Raw genomic sequence first — 22,345 nt, 5'->3', positions numbered from 1 at the left:
TTCATCGAAAGTATGCCATGCCTACGCGATACTAGTTTTGAGACCTATGATAATTATCTCTGCTTAGAATTTGAATAATGACTATCTCTCTTGAAATTTTAATAATATAGACAGTTTTTATTTTGTATTTGCTTAAAGGAGTAACCAATGTATCATTCGTAGAACAATTATATCTAAATAAGAACCCAATATTTTCGAAAAATAATCGTGTTGTTTGTTTTGTCATTATAATAATTTGGTTTATTATATAATGTAAGAAGCTATGTAATTAAAAGTAGGTAAATTTGAACCTGTTTGGTTATTTATGTAAGGCCTAATAATTGAAATAATTTTTAATATAGTAGTTCTCTCTTTGACAAAGTATAATCTTGATTTTAATTAAAATTGTAGACCATACAGAATATGATCAACATATTTTTTATTTTTTACACACTTTTATTAACATTTCCTGTATACAGGATGTCCAACTGTTGATATACTAAACTCAAAGGAGTTTATAGTTTTGCATACGCTGAGTACGTAAAAAACACTTATAAAATTCCAGACGCATTTTTTTTTTCAAATAGATGAATTCTGAAAACTCTATATTTACACCCACAACAAGCAACCCACCCAACTTTGCCACCAGCACGTGAGTTATCGTTTAAGATTATGTTTTCATAGACTAAATGTTCACATTAGAGAAGCGGTACATGCCGGCTGCGCGAAGCTAGAGAAGAAAACATGGATTTTCAGGAAAAATTTAGCAAAAATTTTTTGACATAATTTGTATTTTTTACGTGATCAGTGTATGCAAAACTAAAAGTCTCTTCGCGCTTAGTATACCAATAGTAGGACACCCTGTATATTTTGAATGTAAACGGACAGATTTAAGTAATTCATTCTTTGTACATATTATCAAGGATCCGTCATCGGTGACAAATGACAATTGCGTGCAATGTCATGCGTTTCAGCGCATTTTTGAAACCTTTTTTAATATGTTATTTTATGGTGAGATTTATGCTGGTCTCCAGTAAAGATATAAAAAATATGTTTTTATTTTGTTTTACAGCATTTTGCGCTTCTTTGCCTTTCTCCCCGTGGTTGCCTGGCAGAGATCACTGCATAGTGATAAGGTCGCCCTTTGTGCTTTTTTTTAATCTTATTTTTGTAACCTTTATATGTATGTATATTTTGTTTCTTGCACAGTAAAGGTTAAATAAATAAAGATATTATGTACATAGGAAACTCTTAATGATTCCAAATCCTGACTAATACTCACTTATCCAAGATGGCCCAATTGCTGAAGCTTCAGGTCATCAGGCCACTGACCAATTTGTATTTACATACATTATTGTGTGTTAATCTTGTATTATTTACATCAATTGTCTATTTGCCTTGTGAATAATGCTAACGTCGCAAATTGATTGTAACAAACATTTTAATCGGTCAGTATAAGCATTAAGCATGTTTGCTGCATTTATTAATTTTATACAATATTGATACAATCATCATCATCATCATCATCATTATATGTTTCCACTGCTGGGATACGGGCTTCTTATGAGCGTACAGCCATAATCCACCACGCTGGTCAAGTGCGGGTTGGCAGATGTCACATGTCGTCGTTGATTCTTAGACATGTCATGTCGACTTCCTAGTTAGATGAGTTGATGATGATACAAATACCAGCTGTGCTCCACTCCTGTTGGTCCAAGCGTGACGATATTATATAGCCTATTATAGCCTACCTCGATAAATGGGCTATCTAACACCGAAATAATTTTTCAAATCGGACCAGTAGTTCCTGAGATTAGCGCGTTCAAACAAACAAACTATTCAGCTTTATAATATTAGTATAGATAAAACGTCAATAATAATTATCAAAATGTTGGTAATGACAGTTTAATAGAACCCGAACTAAATTCATCTACGGTGAAATTACATCAATCGAGCGAATGCTCATTCTAACCCCACTATATCAAATTCTTCTAGCGCAAGCGAGACATGTAGAACATTATTTCGTTCTATACAATGTTCTAATACTGAACAACACTGAATACGAGTTTTCGTTTACACTAAAAGAACACGAAAGAATGCTCTTGCTCTAGCTCTAGCTCCAGGGTGAACCTTCAGTTCACCCCCGCGTCCGCGTTAAAATGTAGAAGCCCTTTTGGCTAACATTGAGAGACACCTTACAAAAAAAAATAGCTCTAGCTCTATGTTCGTTTGATGCAAATGCACCGAACACATACAAAAATGTAAGATCATCCATAACAAGATCCATAAAACTAAACTATTATTATTATTATTGGTGATTTTAAGCCGTATGAAATAAGTTCTTGTGTGTTGTGATTATAATGCGGTTACGATTTGAAATTGCTACTAAAAACCACATGGAAAAGCCCAGGTGAAATGTTAAAACTGAAGTAATCTTTCCTTAGATTATATCATACTAGCTTACCGCCCGCGGCTTCGCCCGCTTTGTCTAAAACCTAATAAATTATATACTAAAACCTTCCTCTTGAATCACTCTATCTATTAAAAAAACCGCATCAAAATCCGTTGCGTAGTTTTAAAGATTTAAGCATACAAAAGGACATAGGGACAGAGAAAGCGACTTTGTTTTATACTATGTAGTGATTCCCATCAAATATTACTATCTCTTATCTTTTTTACATTAATATTGCTTGTTTAAGAAAACCCTAGAGACTGAAGAAAATTCATGATATAATCCAATAACGGATGTACCGATTCTCTTGAAATTTTGTACCTATTGGATAGATCTGCGAATCAGCCAGTATCTAATTCACATACCCCAAATAAGGCAGAACAGCACTTGCCGGGACAGCTAGTTTATACATGCCAATGCGAAAGAAATGTGTCCTAAAATAGGTCTATCAATGATAACAAAACGGATATAATTGAATAGTTTTAATATTATAGTTATCACATCGCACACACAGAAGGTGCGTGACCTAAAAATCGTAAAAGATGCAAACAATGTTTTTAACTTTTATACCAGGGACGTATTTAGAACTTTCTTTGTTTTTATTTATTTAAAATCTGGACATACGTTAATATGGATTGATAGTGAGTATCACTATACAACAATAAATGAATTTTATACTTATGGAATTTAAATTAAAATTTTAATAAAAAATCCCTTAACTTATCAGTCAACGAGACAATAGAATATAAATAGTAGGTAGTGTTAATTCAATTGTAAATAATATGGTAAACCGTTTTCTACATTTTTTTTAATTTAATTAAAAATTTTGTGCCCTAGATTTAGACATCATCATCCAGTGAAAATTATTTTGTGATAATGCTCGACCGTTAAGGAGAGCTCTGAAGTTAATTTTATTTATTTTAATTTAAAATAGTGCCTAGCATACATTTTAAATGATTCTACTACATTAGATGATATCCTTAATGCTTTACTTTCACTCTTCTTAATTCACTATAATCTCACTTAATGAGATAATTAAAAACAATTCCAATCAAGTAATTCTCTAAATCTATAACGGAACTTTGAGTTTATGTATTACATAACTGGATAAATATGCGCATAGACAAGGGAATGATAAAATACAAATTTGGAGAATTAACATTAAAAATAGATAACATCTTAAGCGCCGGCCCTGGCTTTTTCTATTAGTAGGGCTGTCCTATTTAAGGGATTTCGACATAGGGCTACACACACAGGGATATATTGTGTGTGTGAACGTATGATACGTTTGTGTGTGTGTAGATAATTCGTAGACGCGTGCCATTTTAATATTATATAATTTGTGTTATGTTTTTATTGAATAAAATTTTGATTAGTATGGTCAAGTTAGTGTGAAAATGGTGTCATATTTGTTTTGATTTTGTACTTTTACATAATAATATATTATTTAATTAGTAAATTATTTTTGCCCAATAAAGGGTTTTTCTGGTTTATGAGATACTACTTAAATAGGTAATTATTTTAAACTTGGTCAGTCTTGAACGAAAATGTATCGAAATTGTGACCTAATTTTGTTATAATTATTATTTTTCAGGATGCGTGGCTTAATGCTGATACTTTACGTACATACCTTTATTATTAAATATACTATTTTATCATTTTATCCTCCTGAGACCCAGGATTTTTTTTTCTTTCTTTTTTAATAAAAAGTAGCTGTATCTGTTCTAATGCAATTATAGATATTCAAAAAAATGGAAAAAAAAATCTTTTGTGGAAAACTTGGATTTTCTTTATGTCATTTATATATTACAGGGGGTCCCAGTTCCAAGTGTAATAAGTTTATGAAAATGAAGAAAAACTACATGTTTTTTTAGTTATTATACTATATTTTTAAACTTGAAACCTAATATTTATTATTCTATCTATTGTTCTGTATCTATTTTTTGTAACTTGGTTCAAAGATAGGTATTTTTAAGGGTGAGAAATAACCAGTTCAAGTATTTTGCACCGGCGCGGCGGTGTATTTATATTGTCACGTCCACCCCTAGGTCTTATTTCTAATCCATCCTCTTGTTCAGCCTCCTCTAATGCTTGGTCCACGTCATGTGCGTCCCCGAAATGGTCTGCCAACAACTGAAGATGACATACATAGTGACGATTCTGTACTGACGTGACTCATACTCATTGGACGAATGGAAGAAGACTCATTTTCTGGTGTTTGGGCGGCTTCATCGGTATCATTTGGGGGATTATCTTCATCTCAAACATTTATTTATTCAATTAGACTTCTTCTAAAAGCACTTTTGAATCGTCATAACAGTATTAACATTTACCACCGATTCGGAAAGCAGTATCTATGGAGAAGAACCGGCAAGAAACACCATAGGTCCATCATATAGGTCAATATTTGACTCATCCAGGTGTTGGTAGATCTCAGTATCTTATAATCCTTGAAAATTATAATGAAATCTGTAACATAAACTAAAGAATGTCATATAGGTAATACATGGGACCCTTGTAACCAATACCAAATCGGCAAGAATTGAGACCAAATGTCTTACCAGTATGACATAAAAGAAAACATTCATATTTTTCACAAGTTTTAGATTTATCTTTCAAAATAACTATTGCGGTTGCAGAAATAATATCTTTTATAATTAGATATTCAAAGATATACTGCAATATACGAATGGTACCACTAGAAATGTAAGATTACTGACCACGTGTTTGCCGTCGTACAGCCACCGTCAACTTCGAAATGAGAATACTTCAAATCACTGTCACTTATATAACCAAAAACCGTTTAGTATAGCGGATGACATACCACTATATCGATTAGAGGTATTATTCTCGCATATACGCAAAAGATGGCGTTGAAATATTTTTTTATTGTCTATGTAATATATATATGACCGCAGGCCCCAGGAGGTTAAATACCTTAGAGTATATATGACAGTTGTACCTACATATAGGATCTTATTAATTAAGTCCGCTCTATAATTCAGTTCGATACGAACGAACGCACGACTCAAACCAATGAACCGACTTGAATGCTCAGTGTTTTGCGATAAATTTTTTAAAAGAAACGTTTTATTTTTATTAAAAATTGCTTGAAAGATGACGCACAAAGCATGAGTAATAATACTTAATGCAACAATTACCACTAATTGTTATTTATACGACATTGTAGTTATGCTAGAAAAATACTTATTTATGCTATCTTAATATATTCGTATAGGAGGTATCAACGTTGAAAAGAGAGAATTTTAGTATAGTTGGTTCTTTGATATGCTGTTCCTCTTGCTATTTCGGTTAGAGTCCGGGCTGTCTGCGCATCTTATCTGCACAGGAAAATATCCTTAATTTAAAGTCATTTTTTAAAGCTTAATTTTTAATCTTTTGCCTTTAGATAGATCCATCAGACATACATTTTTTATTGCAAGGCGTTTTTGGTGCCAGACGCAATTTTTATTTCAAAATAATAAAAATATCATCCAAATAAGTGAAATTCCATCAACATATGCAGTTCGATCCAACTTGAGAGATAGGATAGTTTAAATCTCAAATCGTTTAAGAGAAAGCGGGCGAAGCCGCGGGTGGTAAGCTAGTTTTTCTATAAAATTTTTGATCTTTTGAGCTCTTATATTCGTTTGAGATACCTACTGCTTTCCGAGGCGGTGGTAAATGTTAAAAATATGTTATGGCGATTCAAAAGTGCTTCAAGGAGTCTAATCGAATAAATGTTTGAGTTTGACGCCGATCTTTTAAGGCGGTGTGATGCCTTCCTCGACGTGAGCTGTCAGCTGGCCCAGCGCAAGTTCGACTTCTGTCTCCCTTAGTAATTTTGCTTTTTCCGGTAAATACGTCAGTTACCGTTAATCTTATTAACAAAGGCTAAGAGCTAGCGCGCGAGAGCAACTTTTGTCTCAGCAAATATTTTGTCTCTCCCATCAACTCTATGGGCTAGTAAGAAAGTGCGCGCACGTAGCGACGCAACTCCCTATAGAGTTGATGGGAGAGACAAAATAATTGCGGAGACAAAAGTTGCTCTTGAGCGCTAGCTCTAAATCCTTTTTATCCCGGGTAAAAGCCAGGGCAATTTACTAGCTGTCAATCTATTACCTAGGTACCTATACCTAGTGTATAGTGCACCTAATCCCATGTGAACCGCTGGCATTACTGACATATCATTACGCAACCGTGAGTAATTCTAATTATCGTGTGATATGTCACGAGATTGTTTCTGTGTATTAGCGGTTCTTATTGAGTTTTATTAAAAAGCTGACCCAGCAGTTTTTTTTCTGCCCTATTTCCCCCTTTTTCGTGTTTTCTCTTCATAAGAACCTACCTACCTTGTAGCCTGTAGACTGTAGAGTGTAGGTACAATGTAGCTGTTTTGCTTATTAAGTTTAGATTTGCCACACGGCCACAGACTAATAATAATATACTACGTATACAACACACGGCTTCGCTCGTGATATTGCCGAGAAATACTGTTAATACTGTTAGCGTTTAATGTTATACAGGTAAGTACCTAATGACTAATGTTTGATTAAAATTTTATTGTAACGCAAAACGCAATGGTCAGTAGAGTGTATTAGTTCAGAAAATTAGCATGTTTGTAAAATAAATTGTCAACATCATTCTATCCATATTAAATAAATCAAAGCAGAAGTAAGTTCCTCTTTAATTTTTATTACAAAAATCACGCTATAGTTTAATAGTTAAATAAAATAATAACTAATATAAAATAATCGTTAAGGAAATAAGCGCCTTATTATTGACAATAAAAATAAAAATAACGATGATTAAAAACAATAAAAACTAGACACATCACAATACCCAGCTATTTCTAGTCTGTTGATAAGTCTATAGACAAATGAAAAAAAAAATTGCCTTTTTATATCTAACTTAGGTACATGTTTTAAAACTTGCACTAACGATGCCTTAAAATTATCAAAATCGGACAAAATTTAATTTGGACCAGCCGAAAGGAATAACTTTCAAAAAAAACATCATCACAATCGGTTCATCAAATGGAAAAATCTGAAGTAACAAACCAACAAAAGTACAGACGAATTGAGAACCTTCTCCTTTTTTAAAGATAGTTGATTTATAATTATGAAGCTATCTGAACCACATAGAACTAAGATTCTAGAAATATTTTGAATACAGCGCCCTCTACAATGAAGTTGGTAGAATTACTAAAGGAAAGGATAACTAGAGGTATAAAGTTGTTTTAGTTTCATGATTTAACAATAGATGTCACTTTTAAGTCACGTTGTTTTAAAATTTTAATAACTAAAGTAAACTTAGTATTAATTGTTTGTTTGAAGAATAATGTAGGATATTATAAATAATTATTGTGTATTTGTGGTAAAAATGAACACTTAAGTTTGATTCATTATCTGTGATTATACACATGAAATAAACTATTTAGTATTTACCACGAAAAGGCGTATATTATGTTATGTACTCAGCAATTGGTGAAAACACAGACATACAATAGTAACCTTGCATTTTAATTTACTCACGCATTGATTGCTTAATGTTAATTATTTTTTTCTTAAGAAAAATTATGGTAATGTGCAAAATAAAAATAGTCAAAAAGTATGTTTCCGCCCGGGATCGAACCGGGGACCTTCTGCGTGTTAGGCAGATGTGATAACCGCTACACCACGGAAACCGATGAATGTGTAGTTAAAAATTACAATCATATGCTATATTTTTACATAACATACGTTTAATAGCTAAGCTGATAATAATTGATAAATTATATGAAACTAGTTACTCGCCCGGTTTCGTCCGCGTAGTTGAATAGACATAATATGTAGTCATAAATAGTCAAATAAAACACAAAAATCTTAGACCAAAGCTTTAATAGATAAGTAGTAAGTACAAAGTACATAGGTACTGAGTTTATTTACAATTTTTGTTTAAAACGATTTTTATACGATTAAATTAATGAATACAATACCGAACAGCTATAAGTAGTACAAATTAATATAAATATAACATTAAAATTTAAAACGTTATAAAGTCAAGTACTTATTCAACATCATTATGTTTAAGAAAATATTTTGTACTTTATATTCATAATATAATATTATGTATTTTTTATATCATACTAGATTTCTGCCCGCGGCTTCGCCTGCGCAGTCAAAGAAAAACCCGCATTGCTCCCGTTCCCGTGGGATTTCCGGGATTGCGTCATTTTCCCGGGATAAAAAGTAGCCTATGTCCTTTCTCGGGTATCAAAATATCTCCATACCTAATTTCATGAAAATTGGTTCAGTAGTTTAGGCGTGATTGAGTAACAGACAGACAGACAGACAGAGTTACTTTCGCATTTATAATATTAGTATGGATTAATTAATGCGGGCCTTTTATTCTAAAATAGCTATAGTACAACACTTTTTTTAAATTGTTGTAAGTTTTGAACACCTTACCAAATATAGATAGCAATATATCTAAACAAGGATTTGCTAATATAAGTATTTCTACTTTACGCCGTACGCGTGAGAAATATATGCCATTTTTATATTTATTTGTCTTTATAACAGGTAAATTTAATATGTACATCTTGAACACTAATAAAATTAAAATAATTCTGTTAAATTAAAACGTTCTAAGAACTAAAGTTTAAATCGAATTTGACTCGATTTTAAGATTATAACTTATAAGTACCTATCTACGTCAAACATTAATAATATTTAGGTAATTACACTTATTATAAGGTACTACATTTATAATATTAAAATTTAAAACGACTAGATATAATTAAAATTATAATATTGAAATACTTAGGTACTTTCGTTTATTTTGGCACGTCAATTAAATAAACTAATAATTAATTAATGCCTTTGATGCTTTTCATGTTGCTCTCAAATCAACATTCTTTTTTTAGTTTAGAAAATAACGTTTTTTTTTCAAATGCGGTAATAATATTAATTACTGCTTACATATTAAAAATAGCAAAGTCATTCGTAGTTAACTTTGGAATATTACCTATCAACTTTCAAAGTTTGGTTTATTTTTAAAACAAAACTGCATGACATAGCAAAATTATGTTTGATTTGTGAATTAAATTGACAAACATTTCATTAGGTAGTCATCTTAAATATTTAGATTTATTTTATTGGAAATATCTAATTATAGAAAAAGTACTTGTTTTATTTTTAATATTTTATGGTTTTAAAGGGGATCCTGGAAGGTATCTAAAACACTTCTTGTGTGAAATCTTGTGTGAACTACCATATTATTAGTTAATTTTAATAAAAAATATATGGCTTATATTAGGGTATAAATTATAATATTATAATTATTTACAGGACACGAACATTATCTTTAACATTGAATACCTACCTACTTAAATTTATAAATTAACACTATATTTTATTGATTCTTTACCACATTTTTCCAACTCTTTTATGTACAATTATTAACCTACGTTTTACATTACAGTAAATATACATACATTATTTACTTACTTATTATAATTATAATCGAAACTACACAATATCTAACCTATCTAAACTTAAAAATTTAAGATTCATCATCGCTCGGCGGCACGCAGCTGAAGATCTTAAAGTTTCGTCCAAAAACTTCCCCATCTCCCAACGTTTGAGGGAGAGGTCGGTTCAGAGTCTCAGGCAGGAAGAGGGAAGCCAAACCGGCAAGTAGACTGAGCACTCCTATGATGATTAGAGGGAGGGATCTGAAGATTACTGCCTGTGGATGTAAATAATGTTATGTTAATGTCCAATGTACTTGTATTTGTAAAACAAAAAGGAATTGTATCAGAAAATTTTAAACAAGAACTATAACTTTTAGACCCGATTTCACCAATATTTTTATTGTATTTAAAATTAAATATGGAACAACAATAATATTTTTTTAGTGTGTGTATTGCCCGAAAAAGCAGATAGAGTAGGTACTATCTGCTTTTTCGGGCAATATGGATGCTGTATAATTTTTGTCGAATTTATCATAGGCAGATCATTTATACATCCATACTTAATATTATAAATGCGAAAGTAACTCTGTCTGTCTGTCTGTTACTCAATCACGCCTAAACTACTGAACCAATTTTCATGAAATTTGGTATGGAGATATTTTGATACCCGAGAAAGGACATAGGCTACTTTTTATCCCGGGAAAATGACGCAATCCCGGAAATCCCACGGGAACGGGAACTATGCGGGTTTTCTTTGACTGCGCGGGCGAAGCCGCGGGCGGAAACCTGGTATTACATATGTGATTCTGCCTTGATTCTGCTTTGTTTTTAATGTAAATAATGAATATATTGATTAAGTTTTATCAATTATTATCGTTGACCAAACGTTGCTTTTTCTGCTTAAATTCCTAAGTGACAAGATAAATTACACTTTGGGTGATAAAAACAATTTTTCGAATTAAATTTTGTATAAAAAGAATTTAAGTGAAGACTTTTTTTATGGCAGAGCAAGCTAAAGAGTAGGAAGGCCCCCTTTTTTTCTTTTTATTGGGGAAATTAATGTCAAGTGGTCGTATTTGCTTTGCTATAACGTTTTAAAAAGAAATATCCCTTACCAGATACACAATATACGGGCAGGCGAGTAGACCAATACCAGAGATGAACGACGCAGCGCCCATGGCCTGTGCTCTTAGCACTGTTGGTAGTAACTCCCCGATCTGCACGTAGAATACTGCGAAGGACGCAGCCGCTGATAATCTTCCCAGCATCGCGAGGGACACTGTTATCCAGGGCCATTCTGGAATACATAAATAAGTATAATAAATTATGGACAAGGTTCACAAATTTAATTATAAATCAATTTTAAAATATATGAATTACGAACATTAATAAATAAACATTTTGATATGTTAAGGACCTTTTATTTCTGATCCTTTTGCAAAAATTATTACTAATGCACCATTTCTATTGATCGGTAATGTAATTTTATAATATTACTAGCTGTTCCCCGCGGTTTCACCCGCATTGCTCCGCTCCTGTTGGTCTAAGCATGATGATATATTATAGCCTATAGCCTTCCTCGATAAATGGGCTATCTAACACCGAAAGAATTTTTCAAATCGGACCAGTAGTTCCCGAGATTAGCGCGTTCAAACAAACAAATAAACAAACTCTTCAGCTTTATAATATTAGTATAGATTAAAGCTTATATTCTTCCTCAAGTAAATTTTTCAATTCGGACCAGTAAAACGTATTTAATAAAACAAACAAACTCTTCAACTTTATATTAATAGTGTAGATAAAAACAATCGTTTAATAGATGTTAGTAATGTTACCTTCGGATACAAAAGCGCAGCAAAGACAAGCAAATCCGCCGATTGTCATAAAACTGAAGAACACCCAACGTCTTCCATAACGTTCTATACATTGCCACGCTATAAAATATGATGGTAATTCCACTGCACCTCCTAAAAGAAATTACATATTTAATTAATTAATTTTATTTATTAATTCGAGCTTATTCTATACAAATTTAAGCTTTAAAAGTGATTGTGACTCTAGCAATAAAATTTGCTGATTTTCACCTCACGAAAATTCCTCATAAACATTGAATTTATTGTGCAATACTTTTATTATACTGACAATAACAAAAGAAACGTTAAAATTAGTTTTTTATACTTTCTACTTTAACTAAAATAACCAATGATATTTAATTTAATTTTCAGTTTATTACAATATTTCATGATCGTAATGTTTCAAAACATACTCACCAATGAAAAACGCCAAATAATCATTAACTCCCAAATTAGGAGTGTTATAACTTAAACTATTATACGCTATTCCTAGAGACACCCAATTGAAGGTTAATATAAAAAACTTTTTCCGTATATTCGGATATCTGAAAACATCCATAGGTGACGCTTCACAATCACCTTCTGAATTCTGATCGTCTATAATTTTACTTGCTATAACATCTTCATCGTCTTCTTGACTCAATATTCTATTAACTATTTGTATTGATTTCCTTCTCAGTGCACTCATAGGTACTTTTAATGTCTGTTCTTGAATTGTGTCTCTATTTTCGTATACTTGAGATTCATTTACACTTACATTTAAGTCTTCTTTATCGTTTAGTTCGTTATTTACATTCAATACTATATGAGGTTCATTAGTTTCACTTGTATCAGTTACTTTAATAAAATCAGGTTTAAATGTGATCATGTTACTTATTCGTCTATCTCTATTTAGTGTTCCATTTGGAACTATTAATAAATGGTCTTCTTGCATTTCTTCGTCTTTTACTTTTTTCTGTAAGATAATAAATACAATAATTAAGTGGTGTTCTATAGTTTCATAGTTATTAGTTTGATTAATAATTTCTAAGATTCAGTCAAAGTAAAGTTTGAAATAAATTGACTTACATGAAGTGTGATAAGAAAACCACGAGGCAAAGAAATACCATTTTTCTTTCCTATATTTATAAATACTCTTTCAGCATCCGCTATTCTGCCCCTTCCAACTAACCATCTTGGAGATTCTGGTAATATCCAAAAATATCTAGAAATTTCGAAATAGTCAATAATACTCTATTGTATACTATAAGTTGGATGAAAGTATTTGCTATAACAAGATCAATTATATAAACACTTATGTGTTTGATTCATTATTGGATTAAATAAATAAATAATATACCTATTCTTATTTATGTTTACTCTGAATATTTAACATATTAAGAACCATATAAGAATTATCTATTCTTTAAGTACTCTAAGCCAGATGAAAGTTCTTGCTATAACAAGATCAATTATATAAATGCTGACATGTCTGATCCAGGATTATCGGATTAAATAAAGAAACGATATACGCAACTGCGTCTATATCTCTTAAGTCTTAATACTTACTTATTTATATGAATAAGTATTGTGAATATATACACATGTAATATGTTCTAACCTACATATTCTCGTCTTAGTTAACTCTGAATATTCAACATTTTAAGAACCACATATGAAGGCTTTCACAATAGAAATAGTGAATTTGGTAAATAACTATAAGAAGCTACTTTAATTAATTGAAATACATTAATATTTTATTAATTATTTATTTTGAAAAGAAAGAAACTAACCCATATAAAAAGACGAATGGTAAACTCGTGGCCAGAGATAGATGGAACCAGTCTCGAATCACATATGCCACAGCAGCCAATAAGCACATGCCGGTTGCGAAGAGCATGCCCACTACAATACCTGGAATTATATTTAAAAATTAAACCTTTGCAGCAGTACGTTCCTGTTTTCTAGAAGAATATGTAAAAAATTATTCTAAAAAGATCTTCTATCTTCTAGAGGCAGAAGACGACAAAATTCAAATAATAATTCATTCATTTATTCAAGTTACCAGGACTCCACCATTAATTTGAAAATAAAATATAAGTATCTAGGTACTAAAACTAAATTCAATTCTTATGGTTTATGCTAGGGAAATAATTTGTTCCCCAGTATATCTATTTGAGCTCAAGAAAGTTAGCTATAAAAATATATCTTTAAGAATTATTACTAATATTACATAATTAGATGCGTTTATTTATTTATTTATTTATTTATTTTATTTATAACATTTATTTCAGGTAACAGACAATAAATTGTACAGACCCATATAATAAATACCTTATAGACTAACATACATATAATATTTTATAACTAAAACTATTAAGCACTACACTATACACAATTCACGGCACTGGCAGAGTCATATTATTGCGCTGAATGGGCTTCGGCTGGGTGTTGCGAAGCCGCCCGCGTAACCGCCGGGCGAAAACATGACACCACGGGGCCAGAACAGCTCCTCGCTCATGAAGGTCGACAGCTGCTCGCTCGGTACACGCACAACAAATGAATTAAAATTCAAATTATTGCGCGGCTCCAGGCGCTGGACCCTCACGATAAACTTGGTCTTAACCCGCACATACTCCACTACATCAGAAGCTTGGTTGGAGTGGTGCAGGCGGGACACGTACAGCTGCGTCGTCGCGTCGGTATGGCGGGCCGCAGCAGGTTGTTGTTACCGGTCAAGGCGGTACCGCGCTTGTTGGAAGAGGGCTTCTTTTTCTTCTTCCTTTTCTCTACCTTTGTAAAGCCCTCCCTCCTCGTTTTGATTGCATAACATTAATTATCTATTATAGATGCGTTAAAAATATATTTTGCCGCTTATTCTTGACCTTTATCCTTTTACTAATTATTCTTAGGAAAAATCCACAGCACTATATTAAGAATCATTTTATTTATCTTTTTACGGAAGGAACGTTAAAATCATCCATTCGTTTCTTTTCAATCGCCTTCAAAAAAAGGAGGTTCTCAATTCAAGTGAATTTTTTCGATTTGTTACCTCAGAACTTTCTACTGCGTGAACTGTTTAAATAGTGATTCTTTTTCATTTATTAAATGCCCCCGTGTGGACCCATATAAGTTTTTTTAGGCGGTTTAGTTTTTTGTTAAAAATTTAAAATTTGTTAAAAGTAAAAAATTAGCACCTCACCTGCATTCGTTCTTTTGGCTGGAGGCATCAATTCCAAAGCCAAAATGAATGGCAACTGATACAACGCCGGGAAGAACAACCCGCAAAGTATTCTTAGACCACTATATATCCAGTAATTACCAGGGAATGATGTGGCAATAGATATTGGAACTTCTAGAAAGATCATGAGTAGGATTGTGGGGCGACGACCGTATCTGAAATGAATAGAAAATTTTTCAGAAGTGAAATAAACTTGAATTATAGCATAGCTTTACGAGACACAAATAAATATTTTTATTTATAAACAACGACCCAATGAATAAAGATATCTCCGAAAGCGTTGCGTTTGTTACATTTTGAAAAAATGAAGTTAAAATATCATTTGAAGATTCATACGTTATTTTTGTCATTTTAACTGGCAGATTTAAGGTAAATAGAACATATCCAGTACTCGTTAACAATATTAGGTATCAAATTGATATAAATTCATACCTGTCAGACATCCAGCCAAAAAATAGATTTCCAAAGATGGAACCAACCCAAAATAAGGAATTGCTCGTCCTAGGTACCCAGTCTTTATCGCATACCAGAAGATACTAAAAAATAGTAGTAATTTAACATTTATTTCAGTTATTTATGCGTCTATATTGTATAAATTCTTTTAATATTAGGTAATGGAAAGTAAAATTCCTGAGTATGCTAGATTTAAAATTGAAATTAAGTACAGTAGCCATATTTTCTACATCTTTTTCGGACCAAACTGTGTAGAAACCAATCACTAGAGTCAAAGATAATGTTGTTCTAAACATTGCTTAAAATATGTTTCCTTATACCTCAGTAACTAAAGTCCTTTTGTATAATTCTGAGCTGAAAGTCCACCCATGGCGACATGGCGTCGGCTCCTTACTTCGTACTGTTAATATAGCTTCTTCTATTATTGATGACTGGAAATAAATAGTAATTACTATTAATAATACTATGTTTCTAACTACACCAAATATTAAGCAAAAGCTATTAGACTACAGGCCCATGTTGAAAAATTTATGGGTCATTTGAACAGGTGACATATCTAGAACGATATAAGAGCTTAAAATAATAAGATTCAGCACTATGCCGTCACTTATAAGCTGTCCACCTGTGTGCAGATGAGAAATAGAAAATACAGGTAGAGATGTTTTCCCCTTGTCTCTATGATTTTTGTACGGCTTTGCGGAATAATGGATTAAAAGCAGTATTGAAATAGTATGACACAGATGCCCTATTCTCATCTGCACTCAGGTGGACAACTTACAAGTGATGGCATAGTGCTGAATCTTATTATTTTATGCTCTTATATCGTCCTAGATAGGTCACGTGGAGGTCCAAATGACCCATAGCTTTTTAAACATGGGCCTGTAGTCTATATTAGATTTGTTATTTACTTTCGATTCGATTTTAGATACATCGTTGTTTTATATCAAAATGCCGATTTTGTCGAATATTCGCAATGATGGATTTCACAATGATTATGGAGCTTAAACATATATTAATAGGGTTTAAATTGTATCATTACCGGTATTGTTTGAGGCTTTTCTTCATAATAAGTCGTATTTAGCTGCGGTTGTGATCTGAAATACGAAAAAAAAATTGAAATGTTCCAAGATAAGGCTCTATGTAACTTTTCAGTTATAGATTAACGGAGATAGGTAAACCGGACAAATTAGGACAACAAATAGAAGTTTAAATTAGAATAATTCGCACCCAGATCAAAATTGAGCGGACTAAGAATAAAATTATTGTTGTTGCTCAGCGCATTTAGACAAGTGGCAACTCTTCCAGCCATCTTCCAGCCGAAATAGGGTGACCAAATCCTTAGCAAAACATCTTATGTCATTATTAGTATCGATAGCGGATTCTATTCCTTAGCGATTTGCCATTTGTGTTGGCCCTCAGATTTCAACAGATACGTCAATACATAACTGTTGATCAAACTGCTCTAACAAATTAAACAGTATATAATCAAAGGGAACGTGTTTTAAACCTAATGACGTATGAATAAGTAGTAATGATAGATAATAATACCAATAGACACGAATGTAGGGCAAAGACCCGCAAATTCCCTTGGACTAAAGCCAAACACACAAATCAAAATTCATCACACGTTAACTTCCAATGCAAATAATATTTAAATTCATTTAAAAGGCATTTAAAACACGTACCTTTTATCTGTAATCTTGACCAACTTTACAAAAACAGGTTCTGTGTTGTCTTTTACGTATTATTTACTAGCTTACCGCTCGCGGCTTCGCCCGCTTTGTCTAAAACCTAATAAATTATATACTAAAACCTTCCTCCTGAATAACTTTGTCTATTAAAAGAAACCGCATCAAAGTCCATTGCGTAATTTTAAAGATTTAAGCATACAATGTCCCTATGTCCCCATATAGGGACAGAGAAAGCGACTTTGTTTTATACTAGGTATGTAGCGGAGTAAGGGACTGCAATTGCTTCTAATGGCGTTATTTATCTCTACTGAGTTCAAATGTATGTTTATTATGAATAATGAACTTTTATTATTTCTTTGTTCTATTTCTTCATTCGCAGTTCTACATGTTTAGAAATGTGCTTCCGTTAACTTCCGTTCCGTGTTTATTTGTTTAATATTTACTGCCTACATTTACAGAATTTCATTTGCATCTGCATCGATTTTTGTCAAGGAATTTATGATAAACTTTAAAATGTAAAAAAAAAATAATGTATTGTCGCTTATACACATAAAACAGAAAGAGTAGAAGAAATTCGATTGCTCAGGTAAGATCCCGAGAGGCTTGCCACGGAATGGCAAAAACGCGTCGCTACCGCGAGCCCAATTCTATATAGCGGTGGTCGAATTAAAAAAATCTTCCATACATACTTACAAATTTGCATGTTTATAATACTAGGATAGTAGGATATACCTGTTAATAAGTTTATGAAGAACTCTAAAGAACTCCTCCGAATCAACGTTATACGCTGAACAAGTTTCATACACCCCATGTTTGCCTGGTACCGTCAGGTTGCGATACAGCTGGTCTTCGAGATCCAGGATATTTAGTTCTGGAGGTGCAGCACACCAGTGCTCTGGAGATGCGTTTGTGAACACCTGGAAAATTGATAATAATTATTGTTCAAACTCAAACATTTATTTATTCAAGTAGATTTCTTTAAGAAGCACTTTCGATCGTCAATTACCACCGATTCGGAAAGCAGTATCTATGGAGAAGAATCGGCAAGAAACTCTGTTATAGGTAATGGTATTGTAAACAGCAAAATCATATAGGTACTTATACCTAAGCTATAAAAAAACTTTGTGGGAATGGTTGATATGGTCCAGTTAGATCAGAACCAAAACGGGATCAGAGTAAAGAAAGGAAACAATTCAAAGGTCATGAAAGTGATAAGTGTTATTAGTTTCGAAGAAATACGTAAACGTTTAACGTCCAGACGTAAGGTTTAAATATTACTGACTTAAAAAGATGTGCTCTTCCAATCCTTTTTACAATTAAAAAGGATTGGAAGAGCACATCTTTTTAAGAAAAAAAAAAATGTTGTGTGGTTTTATGAAACCACTGTAAAAGTGAAACTGTTCGAACGGTTCCGAACACTGCTTTGTGTAGCGCATGTCGCGTGCCGAGTAGGTATACCTACTCGGCAGCCACGATACACGCGACATGCGCTACACAGACCAAAAAGTTTGAGACGATGTAATAAAAGTTTCACTTTAAAAATGCGTAATAAAAGAAACGATTCGTGGAATAACGAAGAGGAACACAGTAGCCTAAAAAATATTTACCCTCCATTTATAATAATTGGAGCGCACAATAATCTAAATGCACTGATTTCTTAGAAAAACAAACAACTCTGAAACGAGACATTTATTTGGCATTATCTGTGTAAACTTGTACGCGCAGTCAAAACAACTTGTTAATATTATTTACGCGTAATTTATAATGGTGCACACAAACGTGGACACTTAGATGAACCTATTTTATAGATTGAATGAGTTAGTATTGTTATAGGATAAAAATACTAGTCGATATATACAGGGTGTAATCATTAAGTGTGCACAGGCGATTATTCTGTAACTATTGAAGGTATCAAAAAACTTATAACTGATATCAAAAGCCCTTTACCTAATGAGTAAAATGAGAATAATAACTTTTAAAAAATAAAACGGTAAATATCCAAAAAAGTTACATTAAACACTCCCATACATTTAGTATGAGATATGACTCTCCTAAACATATAATAGAATAGAAACTCTACAATCGAAAATTTGCATTTTATGAAAACCAAGACATAAATCATACGTAACATGGTGTTATATTATAATATATAGAGAATGCAATTAATAAATAAGAATATACCTACAGACTGCTATAATAATTAATTATTGTTGTGCTTATATTCAAAAGCTCGTCTGAAGAGTAACATATTTTTTTACCACAGCAAAAAATCATTTAGAATGGAGGTCGACACGCTGTTGACAGAAAAAAAGATGCGGTATTTTTTACTTTTAATTAACGGTTGTTTATTGATTTATGATAATGTAATGTAAAATATTTATGTATTACTAGATAATGTAGGTAGTCTAGTTTATAATTTGCTTGTTGTTTTTTGTAAGTATTTTGATGCGGTTTTTTTTAATAGATAGAGTGATTCAAGAGCAAGGTTTTAGTATATATTTTATTAGGTTTTAGACAAAGCGAGCGAAGCCGCGGGCGGTAAGCTAGTTATCGATAAAATATAAGCAAATCCTATTATTATATTTTAACAAGTTAATGCCAAAATGTGTTTACTTGGAAGAACTTATAAATAGTTCACATAATTATAGAATTGATTCACACATAGTTGTTAATATTTACTTCTCGAGTAGAATAATATCTACTGTAACTACATCCTGCCACATAAGGATACTTTAAATCAGCATAGTTAGCAAAAAATAGTAAGTCAATTTCTTGAATATATCCATTTCTTTTTGAAGTGAAACTTCTTTATCGGGGTTGGAAAAAAATTTAGTGTAACATTTTTCCGTTACGCGCCATCTTTTTCTTATCCCTACCACGCGTAATTCGACGTATTTCTGTAAAGTTGCATAAAGTAAATTATTTTTTGAAAAATAAGGTCATAAAGAAGTTTCACTTCTTACGTGTGTACACTAGTAGGTACTAGTGTACACACGTAAGAAAAAAAAAATGTGTGCGTGTAGGTACACGCACACATTTTTTTTTTAGTTTTTATTGTATAACCCCTTACCATACCTCGACTTATATAACCCCTTAGTGGTTTAAACATGTTTAATCGAATATAACAAAAAAAAATTTTTTTGTTTCAAAATATTATCTAAAATATTTATAAAGCTTTTTTGTACTTGTTTTTTGTGTGTATTATTTTTTATACTCTATACAAAGTTTACATCCCACAAAATATTCTGATAGCGTTCGTACATTATTTAATCATACGCACACACACAAATATTATGCTTTAAAATATGAAATTACTAGCGGTCCGCCTCGGCTTCGCCCGTGGTACCTACATGTTTACGTTTTCTTTCATAAGAACCATCCTTGTACTTCAAGGAATAGATTCCGCAGCGCACGCGATGACAGAATTTTTATTAAGGAATTCTTTACACAATGGGTTACATTATTGCATTTTTGGTACGGATCTCTATTTTTTTTTGAAAATGCAATATAGCCTATGTTGTTCAGTGAAAATGCAGCTTTCTAATGGTGAAAGAATTTTTGAAATCGCTCCAGTAGTTTATGCGTGAAAACCATACACATATGTAATTACAAACCTTTCCTCTTTATAATATTAGTATAGATACATACGCATGTGTGAGTGCCCTTATATGATTATTGGAATGCTAATTACAAACATACTAATTACAATATTATTGCATTCATTCTAAAAACAAGGGTTATGTAAATATTAATTTTAATACAAATAGTCGTGTTTATATACCGTATAATAAAGTGTAAAGTATCTCTTTTATCTAGTTTATAAGCATTCGTGATGTTTAAATGGATACGATTATGAAGACAAAAGCATGACAGAGTAAGATATTTTCGACAAGCCCGTCACCCTGGATTTGCACGTGTGATTTGTGAGATACTTAAAATTTGCTAGTAGTTGATATCATAGACACTTTCTTTTAAAATACTTTAAAACACACTCAAGATAATATTATAATGTGTAAACGTATCAATGTGTTGCAAATTAAAACTTAAGATATGATCCTAAATTTGAAAAAAAAAAGCTCTACTAAATTCAACATACCTAGTTTAGAGCAGAAAATATCATTTACTTATCTGTACTAATATTATAAAGCTGAAGCTAAGAGCTGAAGAGTTTGGTTGTTTGTTTGTTTGTATGAACGCGCTAATCTCGGGAACTACTGGTCCGATTTGAAAAATTCTTTCGGTTCTAGACAGCCCATTTATCGAGGAAGGCTGTAGGCTTAGGCTGTAGGTTTCACCCCCGTGGCTCCACTCCTGTTGGTCGTAGCGTGATGATAATATATTATATCCTTCCTCGATAAATGAGCTAGGTATCTAACCCCGAAAGAATTTTTCAAATCGGAGCAGTAGTTCCCGAAATTAGCGCGTTCAAACAAACAAACTCATCAGCTTTATAATATTAGTATAGAAATAAAAATAAGCAGAAGGAGAAAAAGTTTACGGTGATGATCATGGTGTAGGTGACTGGTATTGGTGATAATGCCCAAGTGAATACAACAATATGACACGAAAAGCTGCACATCTACTCATCATAAGAGCGCGTTAATAAAAAAAAAATCGAAAATTCCTTACCTGTGAAAAAACCAAGAACGACGTGGGTATAGCAGCCAGACCACAGAGCAGATAGAACAGCAGCACATGCCACCACCCCGACCTGGTGGCCAGGATGGTAGCGTCGTCCAGTTCCTTCGTCCACGACGACATCACCTCACACTCTGAGTCCGTGGAAACATTTTTGTGGTACCTAACCCTATGTTTAGGTATTTTGTGACAACCCTACGTATAAAGGTGAGTGTACACTTTCATTGTTTATTTGTTATTTAATAGTTTATTTATTTGTGAATTTCTTTTTGGAAACTTAAAGAAGGACCTCTTATAAAATGCTCTTCATTTATTTGTGTTCACTTATTATTTTATTTCACTTTACAAATAACAACATGACACTAAACACTATAACTACGCGCAATTTTATTTCAATACACAAACTTGCTTTTTTCACAAAAAATCGTGTCACACACTACTGTCAACTCTCCAGTAAATTAAAAATATCATATAATTTTAGGACGAGTTATAATTACTAAGATAAAATCGTATATCATATTGTTTTGATAAATGTTAGAACACGAGTGCGCTTCCCGGCGGTTCATTTGACACTAAACATTTGAAACTAATAATGTATTTCAA

At 32.3% G+C, this 22,345-nt stretch overlaps 1 protein-coding gene and 1 non-coding gene across 2 annotated transcripts; both read right to left on the bottom strand.

Moving 5' to 3' along the window:
* Positions 1-8,044: 8,044 nt before the first annotated feature.
* Trnav-aac lies at positions 8,045-8,117 on the bottom strand. Its single transcript has one exon. It is a non-coding gene; the product is annotated as a tRNA-Val (tRNA).
* A 1,570-nt stretch (positions 8,118-9,687) lies between these two features.
* On the bottom strand, positions 9,688-22,301 carry LOC123701938. Its single transcript, XM_045649572.1, has 12 exons — positions 21,734-22,301; positions 17,837-18,021; positions 16,453-16,507; positions 15,734-15,844; positions 15,393-15,496; positions 14,922-15,115; positions 13,513-13,633; positions 12,809-12,944; positions 12,158-12,695; positions 11,723-11,854; positions 11,003-11,184; positions 9,688-10,162 (listed from the first exon to the last, which is right to left on the bottom strand). The coding sequence occupies exons 1-12, from the start codon at positions 21,863-21,865 to the stop codon at positions 9,977-9,979; spliced, it is 2,076 nt and encodes a 691-aa protein (XP_045505528.1). The 5' UTR covers positions 21,866-22,301; the 3' UTR covers positions 9,688-9,976.
* Positions 22,302-22,345: the final 44 nt, after the last annotated feature.

This window comes from Colias croceus, chromosome 22 (assembly GCF_905220415.1).
Source record: "Colias croceus chromosome 22, ilColCroc2.1".
Taxonomy (NCBI): domain Eukaryota; kingdom Metazoa; phylum Arthropoda; class Insecta; order Lepidoptera; family Pieridae; genus Colias; species Colias croceus.
This window is presented reverse-complemented; position numbering and strand designations above follow the sequence as displayed.

Bases quoted from the DNA above. Each gene is read 5' to 3' on its own strand.
- LOC123701938 (XM_045649572.1), bottom strand. From the start codon at position 21,865: ATGTCGTCGTGGACGAAGGAACTGGACGACGCTACCATCCTGGCCACC. The intron at 15,116-15,392 runs GTATGAATTTAT...TATTCATTTCAG, and splicing joins TTTGGCTGGATGTCTGACAG to ATACGGTCGTCGCCCCACAA. The intron at 11,855-12,157 runs GTGAGTATGTTT...AATTTCTTTTAG, and splicing joins TTATTTGGCGTTTTTCATTG to GAGGTGCAGTGGAATTACCA.